At 27.6% G+C, this 24310-nt stretch overlaps 1 protein-coding gene across 4 annotated transcripts in view; it reads right to left on the minus strand.

The window, feature by feature from the left end:
* LOC142329226 (puratrophin-1-like) overlaps positions 1 to 24310 on the minus strand; it is a 1606956-nt gene that overhangs the window by 584901 nt on the left and 997745 nt on the right. For all 4 annotated transcript variants that reach the window (XM_075373630.1, XM_075373632.1, XM_075373631.1 and 1 more), the window contains one exon: positions 12060 to 12495. In XM_075373630.1, the coding sequence (XP_075229745.1) occupies positions 12060 to 12495 (436 nt within the window). The remainder of the gene's footprint in view (positions 1 to 12059; positions 12496 to 24310) is intronic.

The following is a 24310-nucleotide window of genomic DNA, read 5'->3' on the forward strand; positions in this document are numbered from 1 at the left end:
CCGAAGTTATCTACGACACCTTAACGAAATGAGATAGGGATGTTATCTATTCTAACATTCATTGTTGACGTTACATAAGTTAAGAAAACTTTTTATTGAATTTTTAACAAATTCTTTATGGCTATTATTAACTATTACGTATGTTAGAGGTATATTTTCAGTGTAATAATAATTAAATTTACACTTTTTAATTCTACCTTTTATTAAAAAATTATAATTATTAATTTTTACAGTTAAACAAAATAATTTTGAATATTTTCCCACGTTTCATGAATTTTTGAATGAAAAATTATAAAGTATATGAAAAAAATTTTAGTATAATTTTTAAATATTCGCATAACTTATAAACAATTTTTTTTTTGCAAATATTTTCAGAAATCTTATGACGACAAATCCTGGGTTCAAAATTCATTTAAAGCAACAACCATGATTTAGCGCAAATGAATCAAAAAATGAAACAAAATTTAATCAAGTAAATTAGTGACAGGTAAAAAAAAACATCAGCAATAAGAAAAGATTCATCAGTTATAATAAAAATTAAAAAAAAAAAAATTATTAAAATAATTACGAGTAATATATTATAATCAATTTAAATATTAATAATTTAATCAGGGCTAAACTAAAATTACGTTTTTTAATTTAAAATATATTTATAGGGAAGTAGACATCGAAGAGTTTTAGTGCGGTAGGTCAGTAATTCAAACACATCTGTCCCACTTCTTAGTACTGCATTATACTACTGACATTAAATAAACTACAAACGCCACGAGCTAAGCTATGTAATTCATGTTCTTGGTAAGGTGACTAACATCAAGTAATTTCCAAACGAATAACACATTCCTATAACTTAATAAAGCTTCATCAATATAAAACTTATTAAATACTTATATATATATATTAAAAATACATATACATATTTTTTTATTAAATAATCATTCAATAAATAATTACTAACTGGAAAATTTATTATTTTTGTACAGAGACTCGTATATATGGGGCAATTTGTTGGTAAAATTTTAGGTTCAATATCTCCAAGGGGTTGGGTTTACCCAATCTCTTGTTATTAATGGTTATACTTTCTTTCAATTTTATTTATCTTACAAATACACAAGAAGAAGAACAGATAAGGTATGACGTCAAATATAGGAAAAGGCTTTGACTAAACGCTATATAAAGATTAATAGATATTTAAAAATACCAGTACAATAAGTTTAGACAATGGAGTGGTTCCGAAACGCGTCAATTAGCGATAAAAGAATGAAGTTAAGAAAGTTAGGCAGTACTAAACATAGAATATAACTATAGTGATCTTAGCAGAAAAGATAATAGTAATTATTATCTGAACAACAATTTTTAATTAATATTACTTAGAAATCCATCAACAGAGTAATATTCTTTCTGTAAAGAATATCTTTTAATTATAATTTGGAAGATTTTTCAAACTGTTCAATAACTTCTGTCATAAGCTGAAGTATTCTGTTTACCTACACGAAAAACTTTCAGTTGTCTGATTTGGTAAGAAAGAATATTGTATTTTTTTATGAGTAGGTGACTATTATTTGTCACTTGAATGTGCAAAGATTACACATTCATAAATATACACCCAAGGATAATTTAATAAGTCATTCTTTACGACTCGAACTTGAAACCTCCAGATGAAAATTATAGATAGATACGCTGTCACCATTGAAATGAAAAAAGATTTTGAAATGAAATGACATTGAAATGAAGTGAATGCTACAGTCTCACCATTGAGATCAGCGAAAAAAAATTAAAAAATATTTTTTAATGTTATTAATTTCTTCATTTTAACATTATGATTTAATTATTATTTATTAATTTTTAAATATAGTAATACATACGTCCCTTTAAAAATAAATAATATAGTATAACACACGTACTTCCCTTTTATAAATTAAAAAAGAAAAAAGTGCAATTTTTTTTAAATGATTTATCTAAAATTACTCCCCCTTTTTTGTTTTTATTACGGGTTCTTACTTGAAATACATATCAGTTACACTATTTTTACTTTGTATAAATGATTTCATTTTATGATATCTTTAATTTAATGATAATTAAAACACAAACAAGTTATGAAATAATTAAAAAAAATAATTTTATTAGTCGTAAAAAAAATTAAAGAAATACTGAAGAATATTTAAAATAATTAAAGAATAATGAATCGGTATTATAATTATATAACGGTACTAAAATATTACCTATTAAATTTTAAAAAATCGGATTTAATTTAGCTGATTGTAGCCTATATGAGAGTATGCATTAAATAACATTTTAACTCGTGTAACATAAATAATGAAAAACAATGTATTAAAAACCCATAACTAACGAAAGTCTCTACATAAACCTTCAACCACAGTTAAATGTTACGAATATCTTTAAACAAAAAACCTACGTCTAATAATTCATGAGAAACGTGTTACTATATAATAGTTATTTTACTTTAGAATTGATTTTAAATTAAAAAACTTTTAACTAATATTCTAAATTGTATATTAAATCTAAAAAACAGAATTTATTATTAAAAAGAAAATTACATCCACGTATTAATAATAGATAACTCGATCTAATTTATTGAATAATATTTAGGACAAGTTTAATAGATGTAGATCAGATATGATAAATTAATATCTATAATAGATGATAAAGGTAAATAAAAAGAGAGAAGATAATAAAGAGAAAAAAAGGCATACAATGAGAGAAGAAAAGAGAGGGGCACTTTCTAACACCCTCTCTATATACTAAAAATATGTTCGATTTATTAAAGAAATGTAGTCCATCTAAACCTGGACTATAACCGGACTGATAGCACGTGTAAAAGTATACTAATAAAATATATAGAATAAACAAAAAACAAAGAATGTGCGTGAACGTACACTTTTTATTTATTTATTAAGAAAACGAAAAAGTAAATAAATAACCGAGATAATACAAATATAAAAAACTATCTAAAATTGAAATAGCAATGAGAAAAAGTTCAAAAACCTTTAACCAAATATAAAAAAATATTTGGTTAATCATCATCATCAGTAGATAGAAAATTTAATAAAAATAAACATAATAATCAAACTTACAGTAAATGAAAACGAACTACACAGAATGTATCACAAAACGAATGACCCGATTTCAAAATCATATACATGTGAAATAACATATGGTCATTGAACAAAATTTGAACTATTTAAAAGTACTCGTCCTAGAGTTTCAAGTACTAGCCACCAGGTTGCAATAAGAACAGTCAAACATACGCTAACCTCAATCGTAAACACAACAAGGAGTCTATGCAATAAAAACGTTTTGTGGTCTACAAATAAGCAAGACGGAGCCCGTAATAACAGTTCACCTTGCGTTTCAAGATAGGTCCACTATAAAACAATCGTAGCTGGTATTAACGATTTGAAGAATCGAGGTATTTATGTAAGGGGATGATTCCACAGTGTGACCAATTACACCAGAGGAAAATTTGTAACAAATTCTATTAGATTTTCAGCGAAGTCCACAAAAGTTCACTTGTCGTGCTAGCCGAAAGTTTTCGATCTCACATCATATTGTTCGGCTGTGTTAAGACGTTTAGATTTCAGGCCGTACTGACAAGCTCTTTAGTAGTTGATAAAAGAAAACTTTTATGATATGTTGTTGGTTGATATGGAAGAGACTAGATTTTCTTACTGCTGATAATTTTTACTGAATTAAAATTTCACTTAGCGGTAAAATTCCATATCACAATGTTCGCATATGAGAATTCGCATGAGATCGTACAGCAGGAGCGAGATTTACCAAAAGCTTAGTTTTTTGCGCGGTTTCGTTTATAATTATTTAAATATTAAAAGGGTAAAATCAAAAATGTCAAGAAAAATCAAAATACAAAACAAGGGCGAAAATTTCACAAAAAAATAGAAGAAAGCAACTTCAAAAAGAATATTAGATAAAGCGGATAACAACCAAAACTCACAAAAAACTGACCCAATAGTTTAAATGTTTTAATTGATTATAAAATGTTTTATTTTTATAGAATGTTTTTTATAAGAAAATACAAAAAATACATTTAATCAAAAAATTTAATTTACTAATTGATTATATTTAACAAATAATTTTATTGATCAATTAATAATTTCATTTAATGTATAACTAGATAATCAATTAAATATTAAAGGATATATTAATTAATAAATCAATTTATTTTGAATGTAAAATAATGTATTAAAGCTATAACATAAGAAAAATGTAAATAACAAATAATCAAGCGGAAAAAACCAACTAATGAATGACTAATAAAAGTTTTTATTAAAAGAAAAAATTAAAAACCAGTTTCTTAAAATTATTATTTATTTTATACTTCCGGGAAATTTGCATGTTAATTTAATTTTTTTAAACGTAAAAACATGTATGTAAAAAATTTGATAAAAAAAGGAATGAAAACACTGTTTATTAAAACAACAAAATAAATGTTATGAACAATGTTACAAAAATAGTTTCCCACAATTTTTGGCCACTTTAATAAAAATAAAAAAGAATTATAATAATTAATTCTTAGTAATAAATATTTCCTGTAATAATAACAATATCAGCTTTCACCCGCTGTGAATTCAAATTTCAGATATGAAATTAGTTCCTAAAATTTAAAAAAAAAAATTAAATTACGGAAATAATAAATAATATTTTATGCTTCTGAACATATTATACAAGAGATTTGGTTGTGAGAAAAACTTATTATTTTAATTAATTCAGAAAGTTAATAATCATCACAATTTGTGGATGATTTGTTAATCCTAATTTTCCAAAGTGTATATTTTTCAATGCGTTACATATGTAAAGCGTTACAAAATTGTTCCGTCTGGAATTTCGTTCATTATATTATTTCCTTGTACGAAGTAAAGGATGATGTTTTGTGATAACGAAAAGTTTCGTTTTTCAGATTTCAAGGGAAATATCCATTTTGACTAGTTTCGGCGTGATGTCTGTATGTACGTACATATGTATCTCGCATAACTTTAAAACTATGAGAAGTAGGACGTTGTAATTTCGGAATCAGGACTGCTGTAATATCTAGTTGCGCACCTCCCCTTTTGACTGCAATCGACTGAAACTAAAGTGTCCAAAGTATCCAAAAAATTTGGCTTATCAACTTTTTATTAAGTGCAGTAATAAGCCCTCATTGAGAGCTTTTCAAGCATAAGTGGTACTTATTTTCATTGGTTCCAGTGTTATAGCCAAATAAAGTTTAATTAATGAAATATTTGTTTCTTACAAGGGGAAGGCACATCGAGTTGTATAAATCATTAAATTTAAATATATTTATTTATTTATTTATTTACTTTTAAGGCCGCAAAGGACCACTTTAGTCAGAATAATTCAAGTCTTTTTTGTCGATCTTTTGTCCTTTAAGTTCTTACCTTTTACTTTCTCCCAATATATAGTGTCATTCTTAATGATCTTGCTTACGATCCTCTTCTGAATAAACCCTTTTTGTATAATTAAAAGTTCTTACTTTAAAGTTGGTATTCGGATCTTTAAAAATAAATTCTAATTTTTCGGATTTATTAAGTAAATCTTCGTAAGTCAAATTTAATTCTTGCATGTCTTCTTTAATATCTTTGATCCAAAATAGCGGATTTTTTAAAGACCAAAATTGATCGATAATTCTGTTAGTAATCCTATCCTGCGGTAATCTTAAAAAGTGTGCACAGAAAGAAATTCGCTTCTTTTTCATACTACCAATTAAGGACGTACAGAAATCTTATTAGGCAATAATCTGTACTGATTTTCGTGTTTATATTTTTTGTTTATGCATGTTTTAAGATTTATTTATTAATAATTATTAACCTCTGATTGTAAAAATTTGTTTACGATAAATAATTATAAAAAATAAAAAAAACATCAGAAGTTATTAAAAAAATATAATTTTGCGTAAAATTTATTTTTTTTAAATGTGTATATAATGTAATTTAATCGGCGTACAAGGAAGTCAGGTGGTGTCCACATCAGACTTTTTATTATTGTAAACAGAATTGTGATTGATGAAAATTTTACTATCAAATATAATTTGTTTTTTAGTAAAGAAAACAATGGTACTTTAGCCTTCACTTTTTTTAAAAAATAAATTAGACATGGAGAGGATGGATATCTTGTAGTAACTTACTATGTCAATAGTAAGTCTTGTAGTAAATTATAAATCTACAAATAAATAGAATACAATCGGTTCCTATTTACCGGAATCATAAGTAAATTTCAATACAAAAAAAAGTCCAGTGGTCAATAATTAAGGAAATATCTGCAAAAAAAACGCCCAAAAAAAAAAAAATTGAAAAATATTAAAACTGAAGGGAGATATATAAAACTTTTTTGAAATTTTATTTGTTGGATTATTTATACATGTATTGTAGGTATTAATTTTTCTTCAAAAAAATATTCTATAAAATTCCTCCGAAGAAAATCAAAATAAATTTTTCCGCGATATCCCTCCACTCCTTTAACGAATTTTGAACAAAAAAATGAATTAATCTGATTAATGCCTTACACCCAAAAATATTTGAGGCAAATTTGAATAAAATCAGTTAGGTCAACCTTGTGATGTATGGCAAAATTCAGTGCGACACACATACGTATATACATATTTTTTGGTCTATATGATCTAGTTGGATCCTAAAACGTAAAAATTTACAAAACCCCGATTCCCCATTTTTGATACGATCACCATACTTTCCTCTTTAATATAGCTCTTCAAGTTATATTCAACGAGGAAGTAAAGCAAGATAAATTTAATTTTTTTGAAGAAATAAATATAAACTACGCATTTTGAATTTTTATTGAAGTAAATCTCCATTACGTGTAATATTTTCAATTCATTGTTTTAAAAACGATAAAACGTATTCTTAGAACAAAATATTAATCAAAAATTTTTAGGATATAATTTGTTTGAAAAAGAATGCTAAATTATACATAATAACGTATTAGAATACAATACAAATTACTGTTTGTGTCAATATTTTTCTAAGAACCATGCATGATGAATGGAAACATTTATTAACTGCATAGGAATCGTTATTAATGATTCATAATACTTAATAAAATAAACTGAATGTACTCTAAAGAGAAAATAAAATGTTTAAGAAAATATTTAGGTTAATTCCAACGAAAAATACAGGAAATGTTAAATAAATAAAACAACAGATATAAATATTTTCTATGATACAATTAAATTAAATTTATTTAAACAGTAGCAGCAATAGGTTGACGTCCGATAATAGTTACTATGGTAAAAGATAATGAATTTCGTAATATTGAAAAATACTATGTTGCCTCACAGAACTCGAACCCGGATATCTCCTAATGAAAAGAATAAATTCAACCACTCCGCTACGGAGAGATTACTCCATAACAATAAGGTTTCCTTTAAATATAGTAAACATAAAGAAGGTTTTCAGAATATGTTTGCTTGGTATCTATTTCTTCAAGGTCACAATCTGGAAGGTTTATAAGTAGTTAAACAAGAATTAAGCTTAACTCGTAATTAATAGCAACTTTTGATGAATAGAAAATTTTGATTTTAATAAAACAATTAATAATCATTTATAAAGTGTAACAAAAAAAACCAAGATGTATAAATAATCTACTAATATTTGTTTAAATTAAAAAATTCCATTTCCTGGTCGACTGAGTTCAAGAAAAACAAAGGTTAATTATTATTTATATTTTTTTGCTTGTAAATTGATTTATCACAAAATTAATGGATATGTACAAAAATATTAATTGTTTAATACTAATCTCTTTATAATAAACGAAAATTTTCAATCAGTTTAATTTTGACGTTGATTCCACAGTGTATAAAAAAAATAAAGAACGTTATACCTCTGTCTAAATAGGGTTTCATCCTCTGCAGACTACTACTAGGAGAAAAATTAACTGAATAAGTATGCAAGTAAATAATAACAGTTGTAAACATATTACTGACAAAGACTTTTTTTTTAACGTTTACATTTTAACTACTGAAAATCAACTGTTATGAACATAATAATTTTAAATTTTATTTTCATTTTAAATCCCATTTATAAAAATTTATATGCACAACTATAAAATTCATAATTAATCAGTAATCCCTGATGATGGAGCAATAATCCGAAAGCGCTTGGATAGTCAATACTCACAATTGTTGCTAAGTGGATACTTTATTTTAACATAAAGTAAATAATTAGCTAATTACGACTTAGCTTTATTAGATAATAGTATCACAGAAGCCAGAATACAAATAACAAGTATAGAAGAACTTGCGAATAAAACTGGACTTAAAATTTCTTACGAAAGACTAAAATGATGGCTATAGATCGTTTAGTTTATTAATTCTGTGAATATTAATGGAAACAAAGTAGAACTTGTAGAAAAATTAAATATCTTGGAGAGATCATTACTTGTAATAAATTATTAATTATTAAAAGACTTAATAAATTATTTAAAGTGCTACAAGTAACCAAAAATACTTACAACAAAAAATCGCTCTCGATTAACACTAAAATTAGACATTATAAAACTGTGGTTAAACCGGTAATTACTTACGCGAGCGAGACTTTATTTAGATTAAATTAGAAAAATGGGACTGAACCTTTGCTTAAAGTTGAACGCAGGATTCTTAGAACCTGCATAAACAAAAAATATAAACACGAAAATCAGTACAGATTATTGCCTAATAAATGTCTGTAGGAAAACTTGGAATCATTAATTGATACTATGAAAAATAAGGGAATTTCTTTCTGTACACACTTGTTCAGATTACCGCAGGAAGAGAATTATCGATCAATTTTGGTCTTTAAAAAATCCGCCATTATGGATCAAAGAAATTAAAGAAGACATGCAAGAATTAAATTTGACTTAAGATTTACTTAATAAATCCGAAAAACTAAAATTTGTTATTAAAGATCCGAATACCAACTTTAAAGTAAGAACTTTTAATTACACAAAAAGGGTTTATTCCGAAGAGCATCGTAAAGCAAGATCTATATATGACTCCCAATGACTAAATATTGGGAGAAAGTAAAAGCTAAGAACTCTAAGGCCAAAAGATCGGCAAAAAAGACTTGAATTATTCTGACTAAAGTGGTCCTTTGCGGCCTTAATAGTAAAAAAAAGTAAATAATTATATAAGAAAAATTCAATTTAGGTAAACTTTTGAGCTACGGAAACTATGGTGATCTATCTCCCCATTCCCTTGAAAAATTTAACCAAAATTAAATTATATTAATGACCCAAAATTTAATTATATCAATTATATTGAGAAATAATGGTAGACTTCATATTTATCCAGTGTCAAGGGTAAGCTGATGACATCAAGCAAAACTATAAAATTAAAAAATAAAATTATTAATTAACTCCCACTACATTGAATAAAATTCAATTCAAACCTTCGTGATGGAGTGGTAGCGTTTCTGTCACATCCGGAAGTGCCGGGTTCGAATCCCGGTCAGGTATGATATTTTTCATACGCTAAAAAACTATTTATTTCATATTCCCACGACACAGGCTTCCAGCTTATGCGAAGAATTAATCATAGAAAAGAAAGTGATGCTAATATATTGGAATCCTCTGATTAGAAAAATCTGATGTGGACTCCACATGACTTTCTTCTACGCCTTATTAAATTACATATACACCTTTTTTGTAAATGGAAAGAGTAAAATGTTATTGCATTAATAACTTTTGATATTTTTGCATTTTGTTTTTATTGTTATTATTGAATTATTTATTGTAAAAAAAAAATTTATATAGAGATTAATAATTATTTAATCAATACATTTCAATTAAAAAAAAAGAAAAGTCCAAAATCCAAATATCTTCGGATTTTTGGCTTTTATGAACACTATTGGTCCAGTCGATTGCAATTAGAAAAAGAGTTGCACAACTAGATGTTACAACAGTCCTAAATCCAAAATTTCAATATCCTACGGCTAATCGTTTTTGAGTTATGTATATACGTACATACGTCACGTCGAAACTAGTCGAAATGGATTCACGGATGTTCAAAATGAATATTTCCATTGAAATCTGAAAACCAAAATTTATCACAATACTTCCTTTACTTTGTACAAGGAAGTAAAAAGGGTTTTTGTTGGCACTCATTTTATGGGTGTGAATAAGAAACACCTTCAGAAAATAACTTTGTTACCTAAGGGGAATAAATTATATGAAAAATTTATTTAGAATTAAGAGTAAAATTTTAAGATAAGGGGACCCATAAAGATCTGAATCTCCTCGCTCCCTCCACCGAAATATTATGATCGAAATTCAACGGTACAAATATCTTATATACAAAAATCATTCTGCTAAATTTCATCCAAATCAGTATGTCACATCAAATAACCAGTCATATATCCAGACTGGTGATATAAAGCAATCAACAGCTTGACATACATACATAAAAGTTTTACGTAATTAGGAACTTAAATTCTATTAGAATTCTCAATGGTTAAGTTGTGTTTTTGGTTGAAGAGATTTATGAAATATTAAAATTTACAAACACTCCAAAAATGAAAATTTAATCCAAAAGCATATTTTTATTTATGTAGTAATCTATATAGCTATATAAAAGAGAGATTAAAAGATTAAATTTCTTAACTACACTATATTATTTTATTACATATATATATATATATATAAATTAATAATATAATGTCGAAATTAATAATAATATAAATATGTAATAAATAATATAGTGTAGTTAAGAAATTTAATCTTTTAATCTCTCTTTTATATAGCTATACAGATTACTACATAAATAAAAAAAACCTAAACATATATTCGATTGATACTTCCTGTAAAAAATATCTTTATCCTCTCACTTCTACATCAAATAACTAACAAAAATCATAATACAATGAAATAAGGAAATATAATAAGTGTACTGAACGATAGAAAAAAAATTCAAACCTCTGAAGAGAATTCATAAAAAAAATTTTTTACTTTATAAATTTCGAAAAAACTACAGTAGATAACCTTTAGCAGTAGCTATTAGGTCACTTTGGGTTATGGTTCAATGTTTTTTTATTTAAATCAATTTAAATAAAATTGTATATATATATATATATTTCCAATGAATTTTTTGTTTTCTCCAACAGTTTTACAGCTACTACCGGATCTGGTGTGATGGTAATAGGCAAACGTAATTACGGCTACCGCAGCTTGCCCAGTGTTGACATAGCTGCAGATGTGCAATGTTAAGTGTAAATGTACCGGTAACTATTTAGTCTGGAACAGACTGAAACGAAGTATCCACTCGATATCTAGAGACATGTGATTTAATTGAAACCCAACTACTTAAAATACTGGTATTCACAATCTAGCAAAAATAACTGTCTTTACAAGGATTCGTACATTGTACAACAATTCAGCTGATTCTCAATAAATTATAACCTATAAAGTAAAATATTATCGAAAGTAAACGTAACAAATTTTTGTTCAATCTTCTCATATTAATTTTGATCTATGAATGATGTTTATTACTATTATAGGATAAAACAACTGTACTATTAGTGCTTTAGTATTTAATTATTTTTAATTGCAATTAATAGCGATTTTCGTATAAATTTGATTTAGATTATTTTGCGCTGATTTATTCAAAATCATTAATATTTTTAAATATTATATTATTTTAACCTACCGGTTTGGTCCAGTGGTAAAAACTTGTCGTAAATTAAGAGATTTCGAAGTCGAAGTTCACATGTTCAAATCCTAATAAAGGTAGTTATTAACTTTTATTCGGATTTGAATACTAGATCGTGGATACCGATGTTCTTTGGTGGTAGCGTTTCATTAATTACATTAATTTCATTAATCACACATCTCAGGAGTAGTCAACCTGAGTTTGTTCAAGATTAAAAATTTACCGGTAAATTACACTAATAAGTCTATAATAACTTTTACATACATTTCACTTTTATTCAAAAGTTTTATTTTCGTATTTTGAATAAATCTTAAAATTTCGTTTATAATTATCATGATTAGTTTAAAATAAAAAAATTAAAATAATAATTTAAAAAAAATTAAAAATCACTTACCGTTAAGTGTTTTGACGTGATCCTCATGTTCGTCATCACTGTCGATATGTGGAATTGATGCATCCATTTCATACATAGGGCTAGTCTGTATACAAGAATCCTTGGTTTCAGTCGTACAAATCTCTGGTGCATGGCAATGAAAACACGGGAAAGGTAATTCATCTAATGGTATTCGTTCGATAGCACGATCTACAGAAATGACGAGATCGTTTAATAATTCAGGCAATCCGTCGTCCATTGTGCTCAGCGCGGTGGCCGGCAGGACGGATAAACTACCCTCGCTCCAGACCGTCGCCAGCTGTAAGGGTCTCGCCCGCACGCACAGGTACACGTCCCTCGGCCGTAGACAGGCGGGGGACAACTCACCCAGGTGCAGGACTACGCCTGCTGGTCCAAGGCTGGTCGGCCAGCCCAATGGTGATACACCGCTCCTCACCTGCACAAATCAAACATAAAATATTATTTTAAACTGATTGTAATTTAAATTATATGTATATATATTTATTATAATAAATTAGAACGATTAAAATAAAATCAAATAATACTTATAATGCATCTGCTGGCATAAAATGATTTATTGCCAATATTCTGCATATAATTAGCCAGAATGATGTGGACAACACATGACTTCCTTGTTCGCCTATTAAATTACATATAAACATATTTTTAAAATGAAAAGTAGAAAACATTTTATTTCATTCATAACAAATATTTTTTCATATTTATTATTTTTTTTGATATTACTGAATTATTATTCATTGTAATTATTTTTTTAGAATGAGAGGTTAATAATTATTAATAATCAATATATTTAAACTACAATAAAAAGTTTAAAAAAAGGAGACAGTCAGATTCGTGCCTTCCCCTTGTAAGATCCAAATATTTTATTAATTAAAATTTTTTCGCTATAACTCTGGAACCAATGAAAATAAGTACCACTTACAATATATCGTTAAAATGCTCTCAATGAGGAATTATTACTGCAGTTACTAAAAAATTCAAAATCCAGATTTTTTGGGGGATTTGGACTTTTTTTGGACCTAAAAGGTCCAGTCGATTGCACTCAAAATGGGAGGTGCATAGCTAGATGTTACATCAGTCCAAATCCAAAATTTTGAGTTTTGCGAGATACATACATACGTACGTACGTACAGACGTCACGCCGAAACTAATCAAAATGGATTCAAAGTGTATATTTCCGTTGAAATCTGAAAACCGAAATTTTTCGCAATCACAATACTTCGTACAAGGAAGTAAAAAAATATAAAATTAACACATAAAATTAGCATCGTTTCAACTTCTATGTAAAATACAAGTAATAACTTGTTAATCTAACACACACACACACACACACACACAGTGAAAAATTGTAAAACACATTATTCAGTTATTAAATAAAAATAATAATTGCTTAGAATTATTTACTATAAAAAAACTGCTTAGAATTATTTACTATAAAAATCAATAAAAATGTAAATAAAAAATCTATAAATGTCGACGTCTTATTCTTCTCATCTTCATGTATTTAGGCTGTTACGTCATCCAAAAGTAATCTGCTCTATCTATCTCTTCTTGAGTCATCCAAACATTTGCTGCCCGCTTGGCTTGAAATCAAAGACTCCTCTCGGCAACTTCGACGTTTCCATCCGTCCTAAGTGATCCGTCAATATTTTGTTGTCCTTTAATTAAAATTTTAAAACTTTAATTCCTTCTCTGTTTCAAAATTTTCCTTCCTGTCTGTTCTTCTTGTTTATCCTGCTACTTGCCTTAAAAATATGATTTCAGCAGCCTGGAACTTCTATGCTGTCATCGTCCGTGTCTCGCTACCAAACAGGCAACTAGGAACTGCCATTACTTTATAAAATTTCATTATTGTATCTTTTCGAACCTTATTCATCAATGTGTTTTTAATGTTGTTACTCATTATGGGAAAGTCATTTGCCAGCTATTATTTCTGCTTGTCATCATTTCTATGTATAATCTTTTGTAAATAATTTTGCTCTCCATATAATGGTTATTTATTTTATTCATTATTCTATCTATTCATTTGTATTTTTTTATGATTAATTCATCATATAAGCTTCGAAGCTTGTACATAGGAATATGAAATGGAAATTTGTAATCCATGAAAAATGCCATGCCTGACCGGAATTAGAATCCATAACCTCCAAATGAAAGGCCGAGGCAGTATAATTCCGCCACGGAGAAATTTAAATTAAATTAAAAGAAATTTTATAAACGCCTTTCAAAAAAAAAAAATTGAAAAAATAATTTTTGTAAATAATTATTATATTCTGTTTTTAAGATGAAATTTGTTCCACTATTTATTAAAAGTAATATATTTATATTAAAAAGAAGTGTTGAGGAAAAACCTCAAATAAAAACCAGTTTGGCATAACAGAATAAACAAACTTTCTAGGACGCAGCATCTTATCAAGAAATCTAAAACAAAAAAAGTCTCTCAATAGCAAAAACATTAAAACACTATAAAACTGGTTGTGGTTACACAACCAGAAATTAGATGAGAGTGAGACAATCTTCAAAACAACCAGTACTACAGCAATAGACAAGATTCTTAGGATAGAAAGAAGGTTAGTCAGAACGTACATAAACAAAACATATAAAAAGAATGGGCACTGGAGACTCACTTAAATGAAACAGTCTACAAAGAAATAGTACCAGTAACCAGCACAATTAAAAAGAAACGGCTCTCATTCTTGAGACACCTAATTAGAACATCGGAAAATAGAATTATCAGGAAAATAATAGAAAAATTATGGAACAACAAAACCAACATAAAATGGATTACAGAAATCAAAGAAGACATGAAGGAACTCGAAATTACAGTGGAAGATTTGAAGAACAAAATAGACAAAATTAAGAAACTCGTAAGACAAACAAATTAGACAACAAACAATAGGAAGGGTGAATTCAGACCAAGAAAGAAAGTTAAGATCCGAAAGAATGAAGAAGTACTGGACTAATAGGAAACTGAAAAACCCCTCCCATAAAAATTGACTGAAGTGGTCCAATGTAGGCCAAAAAAAAGGAAGTGTTAATAAATACATTAAAAGATGTAAATTAATATAGAACTATTCAAAACCACTCAACTAGAAATTTAAAAAAAGAAATATAAATTCCTAGATAAATATTTAACCAGACATTATTTAAATAAATAAATAAAGATTTGAGTTGGAACAAAGGTTTACTAATTGATAAATATTTACAGAAAAAAAAATTTTCGTAGCAATTATAATGTTAAAAATTTATGTACAACTTTATTTACATAATTTATTAATGTAACTTTGTATAAATTTTCTGCATTGGACATTTAAAATAATGAATCATAAAAATTAATAGAGGGATATAATTAATTACTTTCTTATAATATATATGTATATATAAACACGCCGGCGCACGACAGAGAGAGAGACACACACGCACACACAAAATGACAAAAATAAATTTATTCTTCTATTTACAAAATAAAGAGTTAAACTAAAGGAAATTGTTGTCTATAACACAAATATTACATCACTGATGAGAAAGCATTTTATTAATATTTTGTCAACAAATATTACTAGAGAATTCTGAAACGATATAAAAAATACGATGTTCACCCACTCTCATTAACCGTTTAGTGGTTAAGCTCAGTTGTTTAACAAGCCATTACGTCACGCTGTTCTTCATAAAATTAACTTAATGGAATAAATTTTCAATTCATACTTACTTGATTAGACAAGTTTTTGTACGTTTGAACATCCCAAGACATTCTTAACGTTATTAAAAAAATAATATAACATTGCTTTCAGGTTTTTTTTTAATGCTTTTTTACATTTATTTTTTGCAAAGGCGATAAACGAAAATTTTTCGCGTTTCCCATTCAAACTATAAAAAAACTTTTAAATAAAATAAATTAAATGTTTAAGAAACGGATGTCAAAGAAAAACTACAAAATAACTTAAAACAATTTTTTTCAAGTGTTTTAATTAAGAGTTTTTACTTTCCCAATTATAGTCACTGTATAAGGAAATACTGTAATCGGACCAAAATTTGTATGTCAGAAGTTTTCCAGGTCTTAACGTTTCGTTACCCTTTCCCTAATTAAAAAACAAATTAAAAATTCTGGAAATAAGCATGTCCATCTCTAGACTAGATGGATCAATTCCAATGAAATTTGGGCCTATGATTTCCGTATGTGAAGCATTGGTGTCATTCAAATTTTGGTAAAAACAGGTCAAAGAAGACAGACTCAAGAGATGTAAATTTTTTACATAATTTAATGTCCAAGTTGACAGAGACACATCTATAATATTCCAGCGGGCAAGCTCAAGTAGAACCTCGACCCTTATCGGGAAGTAATGGCTTGGGTTATTGACACTCACATTATTTCTAGTTCAACCCATCTTAACAATGGTTATTCGACCAAAATCAAAAAGTACTAGAGGCAAGACTTTCATGACGGGGTAGGCGCTTTCAAGCCACAGATGTACTAATTACATCATTCACATTCTCTTAGCACGGGGTCGTGAGTGAAAGGAGGCTTTTTTCTGTTTGGCCTCCAGAACCTCCATATGATATACTAACATGATATGTATGAATTAAAATTAAGTGTAGTCATGTACAGTCTCATGTCGACCATTCCTAAGATGTGTGGTTTAACTAAAACCCAACCACCAACCCACCACCACTAACTTCTATTTGGTATGAACCTTAAAATTCTCGACTTCGAAATCAGGTGATTTGCGATGATGAGTTCACCACTAGATTAACCCGATGGTTCAGTAAAAGGAGGCTGTAGATCTTTGAGACTTCGGCATTTTCCTCCAAACCCTTGCGTCAATTACGCCACAAGTAATGCAAGGCAACCAGATGAACTTCAACCGATTAATGAAAATAACTCGATGTGTCCAGGGGAGTGGAATTAATGACCGTAAGACAAGGCTTTTATTAGCAAACTTGTTGAACCCACCACCACCATCCCTTTCATTTTTTCCTCTTCTGTGTTGCTTTCTTTCTGTTTTTGTTTTTGATCTCTATGTATCGCGAGTAACTTTCTTCTAGCTCTTTAGCTAAGATGTTTTATGATGCATGATTTTATTCGAATTCTTAATAGAGATGGATGCAAAAAAAACTTTTTTTTGCCATTTCTGGACTCAATTCAGTCACATTATTATACCTATCATATGAGTCCAGTACATTATATTATATTACTTTTGTTATGTATTTGAGAAATTTTATTCAGGGAGGTTAATTTTCAGGTTTTTTTTCAGGGATTGAGCCATTTTTATGCTTTTTAGGTATGCTTTTTTTACGTATGCTTTTTTTGTTAATATTTTCAGTTTAAATCAAACGATTTTTATGAAATTTTGTATGATTACTTCTTAATAAGAGTTCGTTTAATTTTGATTAAAAACAATTCGTTTAATTTGGTTACACAACTGGTTAAGTGATGGAGAAGATAGATTACCATGTGTCTTATATTACAACATTTTCCTCAAAAATAGAATAATTATTTTACATTACAAATGTATTTTTTTAAATTTAATCACTTACCTATATTGTACCAATGTCATCTAAAACTTAATCATTACTTCTTTTTTAAAATGTGTATTGTGTATGAAAAGAAACAAATTACGAGTTATATATACAAAATAGTTATTAAAAAATAAAACCTCGATTACTAATTGTATAAATTTATCTAAAATAATTAACAAAAAATTGTTAAGTTTTTATTTCTTTTCTTACAGGCATTTTTTTAGTCTACAGAAAGTTAAAATTAAGTAGAAACCATTAAATTCACTACCTCATAAACCTAAACAGGCACTCGACTATAACGTACAATATATGTAATATTAGAATTAGTTATATAACTTATTCTCTCTTGTAAAAAAATGAAAAGAAAGAAAAAGTTGTTTAATTAGTTTTTTATCGTTTTAATAACTACTAGGAAAAAAGCGAGCCTATGGCCCGCAACGAAAATGTTACATGGTTTTTGTTTCATTAAACATGATTTTATTAGTGTGTCTGCCAATTTTAACTAAATAACGTTCATGAAATTAGCGTACTACCAACAACGAACACATTTAAAACGAAAAGCTTCAAAATCCTGAACATTTTTTACTGGTTTTTTGATTTGTGAATTTTTAACACAGTTCTAACGCGAATGTTTTCCTTTTTTTACAAAAACACCAAATAATTTTTAGATAAATCATTCGTATCAATAAGTATAAATCATTCGGATGCTGCACGCAGCCGGCCGGCGCACCACCGCTCAAATCCGCTCTGCGCCAATAGCAGCTAAAATAAAAATGTGAGCACGTACAATAAACAAACAAACCCACGCACCATCCTGTTTTCTAGGCAGATATCTTCAATTAACCCACAAATTGCGCAAATGGTAGCGTTTCGGCCTTTCATCCGGAAGTCCCATGTTCAAATCCCGGTCAGGCATGGCATTTTCACATATGCCACAAATCATTCAACTCATCCTCTGAAGCAATACCTGACGGTGATCCCGGAGGTTAAAAAAAACCCCACTGGGTTTGTCTAGCTGGGTGTTTTATATTTAAGTTTTTGATTTCCCTCCCTCAGTGTAACGCCCCCTTTAGTAGATAAAACAATTTAAGACAGCTTATGTTACTTCCAAACCAAAGACCTGTTACTACTCAAACGTTGATTGTAATATACAACAGTTAAATAAATACATAACCACTATGAACGTAGTCGGGTAAAAAGAATATAAGAAGGGTGTAAGGAAATCTTAAAAGTGATTAAACACGTATATAAATTTTAATGGTATAATACTATTGTAGTAGTTTTACTAAATTACATTAACAACAAATACTATAATACATTTCTTCCTGTACAGCGAAAGAGAGATAAAAATATTAAATAGATAAAATGCATAAATAATTTGTAAAATAAAATAATAAAAGACGGATTTATAATAGAAAATTATCCCGATATAGTTATGTTATGAAAGTATGAATAAAGTAAAATAATAATTTAATATCCATTAATATGTAACTTATTGAATGTTGGTAGTAATAAAGTAATAACAATAATAATAATAATAACAATAATAATAATAATAATAGATAATAATGAAAATATTGATGATTTATATGGCAGTAATAATTACATAATTATATTAAAAGTTAAAAACAAATTAATTTAATAATCTGTTTATTACAATAATTTTCCCCTATATAGATATATAATTTAAAAAAAAATTGCATTGTAAAATACAGACGAGTATTAAATATGAAAAAATAAGCTTACACATAAAGCTGTTCGTACAATTTTATGATATTTTATTCATAACCTGATAATCAGTAATTAATATCGTATAACATTTAAAATTATATATAATAAAATAAATAGTAAAAGTGAACGTGTATGGAAAAAACATATATAACACAGTTATATTATATAACAATTATTCATTATACTTTGTTACCTATACAAGGTACACAAGAAATGTATACCACAGCAAAAAATTTTAAATTGTTATATCTAAGAATATATTTATAAAATTTAAATTAAAAAACATTAATATAACATTATACCTACATACGTTTTGACTGTGGATATCTAGTTATTAACATAAATTTATAAATAAAGTTAGCAGACTTGTCATAAGGGGTTAGTGAAAGCTATAGGGAACGATCATGAACTTACATATTATAATCTTAAGCTACATTTTAGATCAAAATAATATTCATCTTATATTAAAGGCGACATCATAAAGTTCTATATTGAATTAAACAACAGGTTTAGTTTAACAACAAGTTTTATTAAACTATTATAAATATAGATATACAATGCAATTTCAGATCATACAGAATTTGTATTCATGTATTAATATATTTATATTTACGCGCACGTTTGTTTAACTATAGCGGAAACACTAAGTAAAAATTTATAAAAATATTAAAAAGTATACAATTTCCTTAATAATAAATTACTTTCAAAAAAAAAAAAATCTAGCAAAATATTGTATGACTTTCCCAGTTACCACGGTCTTGATAAAGTATATCACTTTTATGATCCGGAATGTAATATAAAATATAATGTAGTCGAAGCTACTTTAATTTTAACAGATTTTAATGAAAAAAAATTCAAAAAATAAATTTTTTTCAATAATAAAAATTAAAATAAAGAAAAAAACAAAATATATGTTTTTTTTTAGAGAGGATGGAAAGTTTTAATAAAAAATTTTCTAAAATTATTCATTTATAGATTAACAAATCTTCGTCAATAAGGTTTTCTCTAAATCTTATACCTCCTTCAATAAAGGATAAAATAAGAAAAAAAATTATAATCAAAAGTTTTTGCATTCTAGGTCCGGGGTCTATAATTTTAAAAAATCTAGACAATTGTTAATTTCTCTATGTATGAAGTATAAACTTTCAAATAACCTAATGTGGGCACCACATGACTTCCTTGTACATCTATTAAATTACATATACACACATATTTTAAAATAAAAGTACCTAAAATTTTATTTCATTAATAACTTATATTTTGTTTTTGTGATTGTTATTATTATTGAGTTATTAATCGGACGTTAATAATTGTTAATAAATCAATATATTTGAATTAAAATAAAAGTTAAAAAAAAGAGATGAAGTCTGATTCGAACCGTTTTGCCTTCCCCTTCTAAAATGTAAATATTTCATTAATTAAAATTTAATTTGGCTATAACATGATAACATCATTGAAAACCTCTCAATGAGGTTTCAATGATACTGCAATTAAATAAAAGTCTAAAATCCATATTTTATTTGGATTTTGGGCTTTTTTGGACACGGTTGGTTCGTCGATTGCAATAAAAAGGGGAGGTGCATAACTAGAAATTACAACAGTCCTAAATCTAAAATTTCAACAACCTGCGTCTAATCGTTTTTTTAGTTACGAGAGTTACATACATGCAACTCGTATACATACATACACATATTATACGTACATACAGACGTCACGCTGAAACTAGTCAAAATGGATACTTCCGTTGAAATCTGAAATTTTTCGTCATCACAGTACTTCTTTACTTCGTAAAGAATCTTTTAAAGATTATTAAAAAAATCTTTAACCGATGGGTGTTAAGTAAAAAAAACAACAAAAAAAATTTAACAGGCGAGGGTTGATTTTTTGAAAAACGTTTTTGATTATTTTTACATTGAAAGTAAAAAATTTGCTTTAATACAGTTTTATCTAAAATTAAGTAAACCGAAATTGTTTTATTCGCAATATTCCCCACCCCTCAAACGAATTAAATAATATTAAAATGGTTAATGCCTCATATATAGAAATATTTGATCCAAATTTGAAGAAAATCGGTTTGGTTAATACTGAGATATAAGGCCAAAAGCAGTGCAACAATCTACCTACATACACATATACATATGTTTTTTTTTGTCTAGATGAACTCCAGTTGGATCCTAAAACGTAACGATTTGCAATAGGTGAAACTTCATTTTTGACACGATTAACATACTTTCTCCTTCAATACAGCTATTCTAGCTATATTTTTTTAGGAAAGTAATATTCCTTTAATCTACATACCCGAACCCAAAAGCAGACTGTGAACCTCACTATGTAGTGGAATTTCCTTAGTAGTGAATCCCCACTGGTGTAGTGGTGGGATATATATTAAAAAAATTCCACATTAGAAGGTTTTTTTCACCAAAATGAACCTATCTTAAGATAATAATCGTGGTTTAAATGAGGTAACTATTTCATCTCTTCATAGATTTTGATAAAACAATTATGATTAATTTCTTGCTTATAAAAATTCTCTTAATAAATTTCATGACCCACCCATGTTTACTTAAATTTATTTACATATAGAATTTTTTTATGTTATTTTATAATTTTGGATTCAGGAACTTTCAAAAGTCGAAAGTGCTCTATGACCAGTTTCCATATTTCGCCCCATTTCAATATATACATTTCACTAAATTATATTTATCTATTTTTTTAAAATTGAAATTTTTTCAAAAAATAATTTTAAAAAGTGAAAGAGAATCTCAGAAATCTTGTATCTGGAGTAGCAAAAATTCCCTTTTCTCCGAGAAAATATGTTTAATCAGCAAGAAGAAGCAACAACAAGAATAATATAACAAAAGTGATATCGGACTTAATTTCAACCGAAAAAAAGAAAATTATCTGATGAATTATAATTCTGCCAGTACATTATTAAATTAAAAATTAGTAGTAATCATCACATTAAAAATTTGATATTTCATATAAATTACAATCCATAATTTTTATAAATTATATAATATAATTTTTTTCTTTTTCCGTTTAGCCTCCGGAACCACGGTAAGGTATTACTTCAGAGGATGATATGTATGAGTGTAAATGAAGGGTAGTCTTGTACAATCTCAGATCGACCGTTCCTGAGATGTGTGATAATTTGAAACCCAACCACTAAAGAATACCGGTATCCACGATCTAGTATTCAAATCCATATAAAAGTAACTGCTTTTACTAGGATTTCAACCTTAGAACTCTCGACTTCGAAATCAGCTGATTTTCGATGACGAGTTCACCACTAGACCAAAACGGTGGGTTTACGGCCTATAATCTAATTACGGCCGGTTCACAGAAAGGGAGGCCAAAGAAGAAAAAACATCACAGAAGAAGAAACAGCAGAAAAAGAATCACAAAGCGACTCATCACCATGGACTAGAGTCTGGCTGTCCGAGCCCAGCCGAGATGCAGTACGAGTGGCAGCCAGAATGAAGAACTTTCTCTTTACCAATCACCTTTCCTAACTTACAATTTTACTTCAGTCAGTACATGCGACTCTCTCCGGAGAAGGGAACGCATTGCTTCCTCCAAAAATTAGGTCCACGGAAGGCGTTATTCCGAAACGCGCTAGCACCGAAAGGACTGAAGGGGTATTACGCCGGGAGTGCGAGGATAGTAAGCGCTTTGTCTCCCACGATCAGCCCCGGTTAATTGTTTCGCGTTGTTCTGAAGTACCGGAACGCAAAAACCGACTCCGTCCATAAATAAAATAATAAAAATCTATAACCGCCATTAAATAAATAACGACCCAACCGATAAAACAAAGATACAACAGCAAGGGACATTTGTCCAGGTTCTGCGATTAGTAGGGAGATAATTACCTCCCGCTACTCTTGCGTTCCTTCCGTTACGTATACTAGTTATTACCAGCGGTTTCGTTCGCGTGGATTTTGGATTTATACCTAGAATAATTTTTCAAAAAAAAAAATTAAATTTTTGTAAAAATTCTATCATAATTTAAAGGTTTATTCTTTAGTGGACATATTGGTAATTTGGTCATGTTAGTTTTTCTATTAACAAATTGGATTTCTAAAAAGTGATGAATTACGTAGAATTTTTATGAGAGGTTTAAATACCAGTTTTCACTACTGAAATACCTACCGTCTCGAAATATAAAACTACCATGAAAAATTTCCCTACCCAAATTAGATCTTTAAAATGGTGTAAACATGTAATTTTTTTTTTTTTTTAAAGAAAAATATATAAATATTAATGTTTACGACTTAAAAAAAAATTTTCAATTAAAAAAATTCCCTCCCTTTTTATACTTTTATTAATAAATTTTCCGATATCCTTCCATAGTGAGTACATTATATATAAAATGAATATACACTCCAAAATTCAACTTTATTTTCCAAAATTCATCTACCTAGGTTAAGAGGTTTGAGGTGTGAACTGATGAGTCAGAAGGATAATTTCTTTTACATACATAGAAATAAATTATTGTTATTATCATCATCATAAATTTATAAATTGTTTTATACTAAATTAAAAATACTTGAGTGATTCTTTATTTGGTATAATATTTCTTAATAAAATTATTATTTCTTTAACTATATAAAATTTACAACGTGTAAAATTAATCAAATTTAATCAAATTTCCGTATTATTAATAATAATATTATTTCCATGATTATGATGAGAATAATAACAAAATAATTTATTTCAAAGAACTTTCTATAATTTTTAACACTTGAAAAATAATATTAATAAACCGACTAATTTCCATTAATATTCTTATAATAAAATAGAATACGATTTAAACCCGCAAAATAATAGTAATAATCATGATAATTCTAATATAACAATACGTTGAATAAGTATTGTGAAAGTTAAGATAACACTTAATTGATTGCAATATTATGACAATACAAATGATTATAAATTTAAATGATGACAAATTGAGTAAAATATTATTGTTAGGTTAAAGTAAA

Source organism: Lycorma delicatula, chromosome 8 (genome assembly GCF_047948215.1).
Source record: "Lycorma delicatula isolate Av1 chromosome 8, ASM4794821v1, whole genome shotgun sequence".
NCBI lineage: Eukaryota > Metazoa > Arthropoda > Insecta > Hemiptera > Fulgoridae > Lycorma > Lycorma delicatula.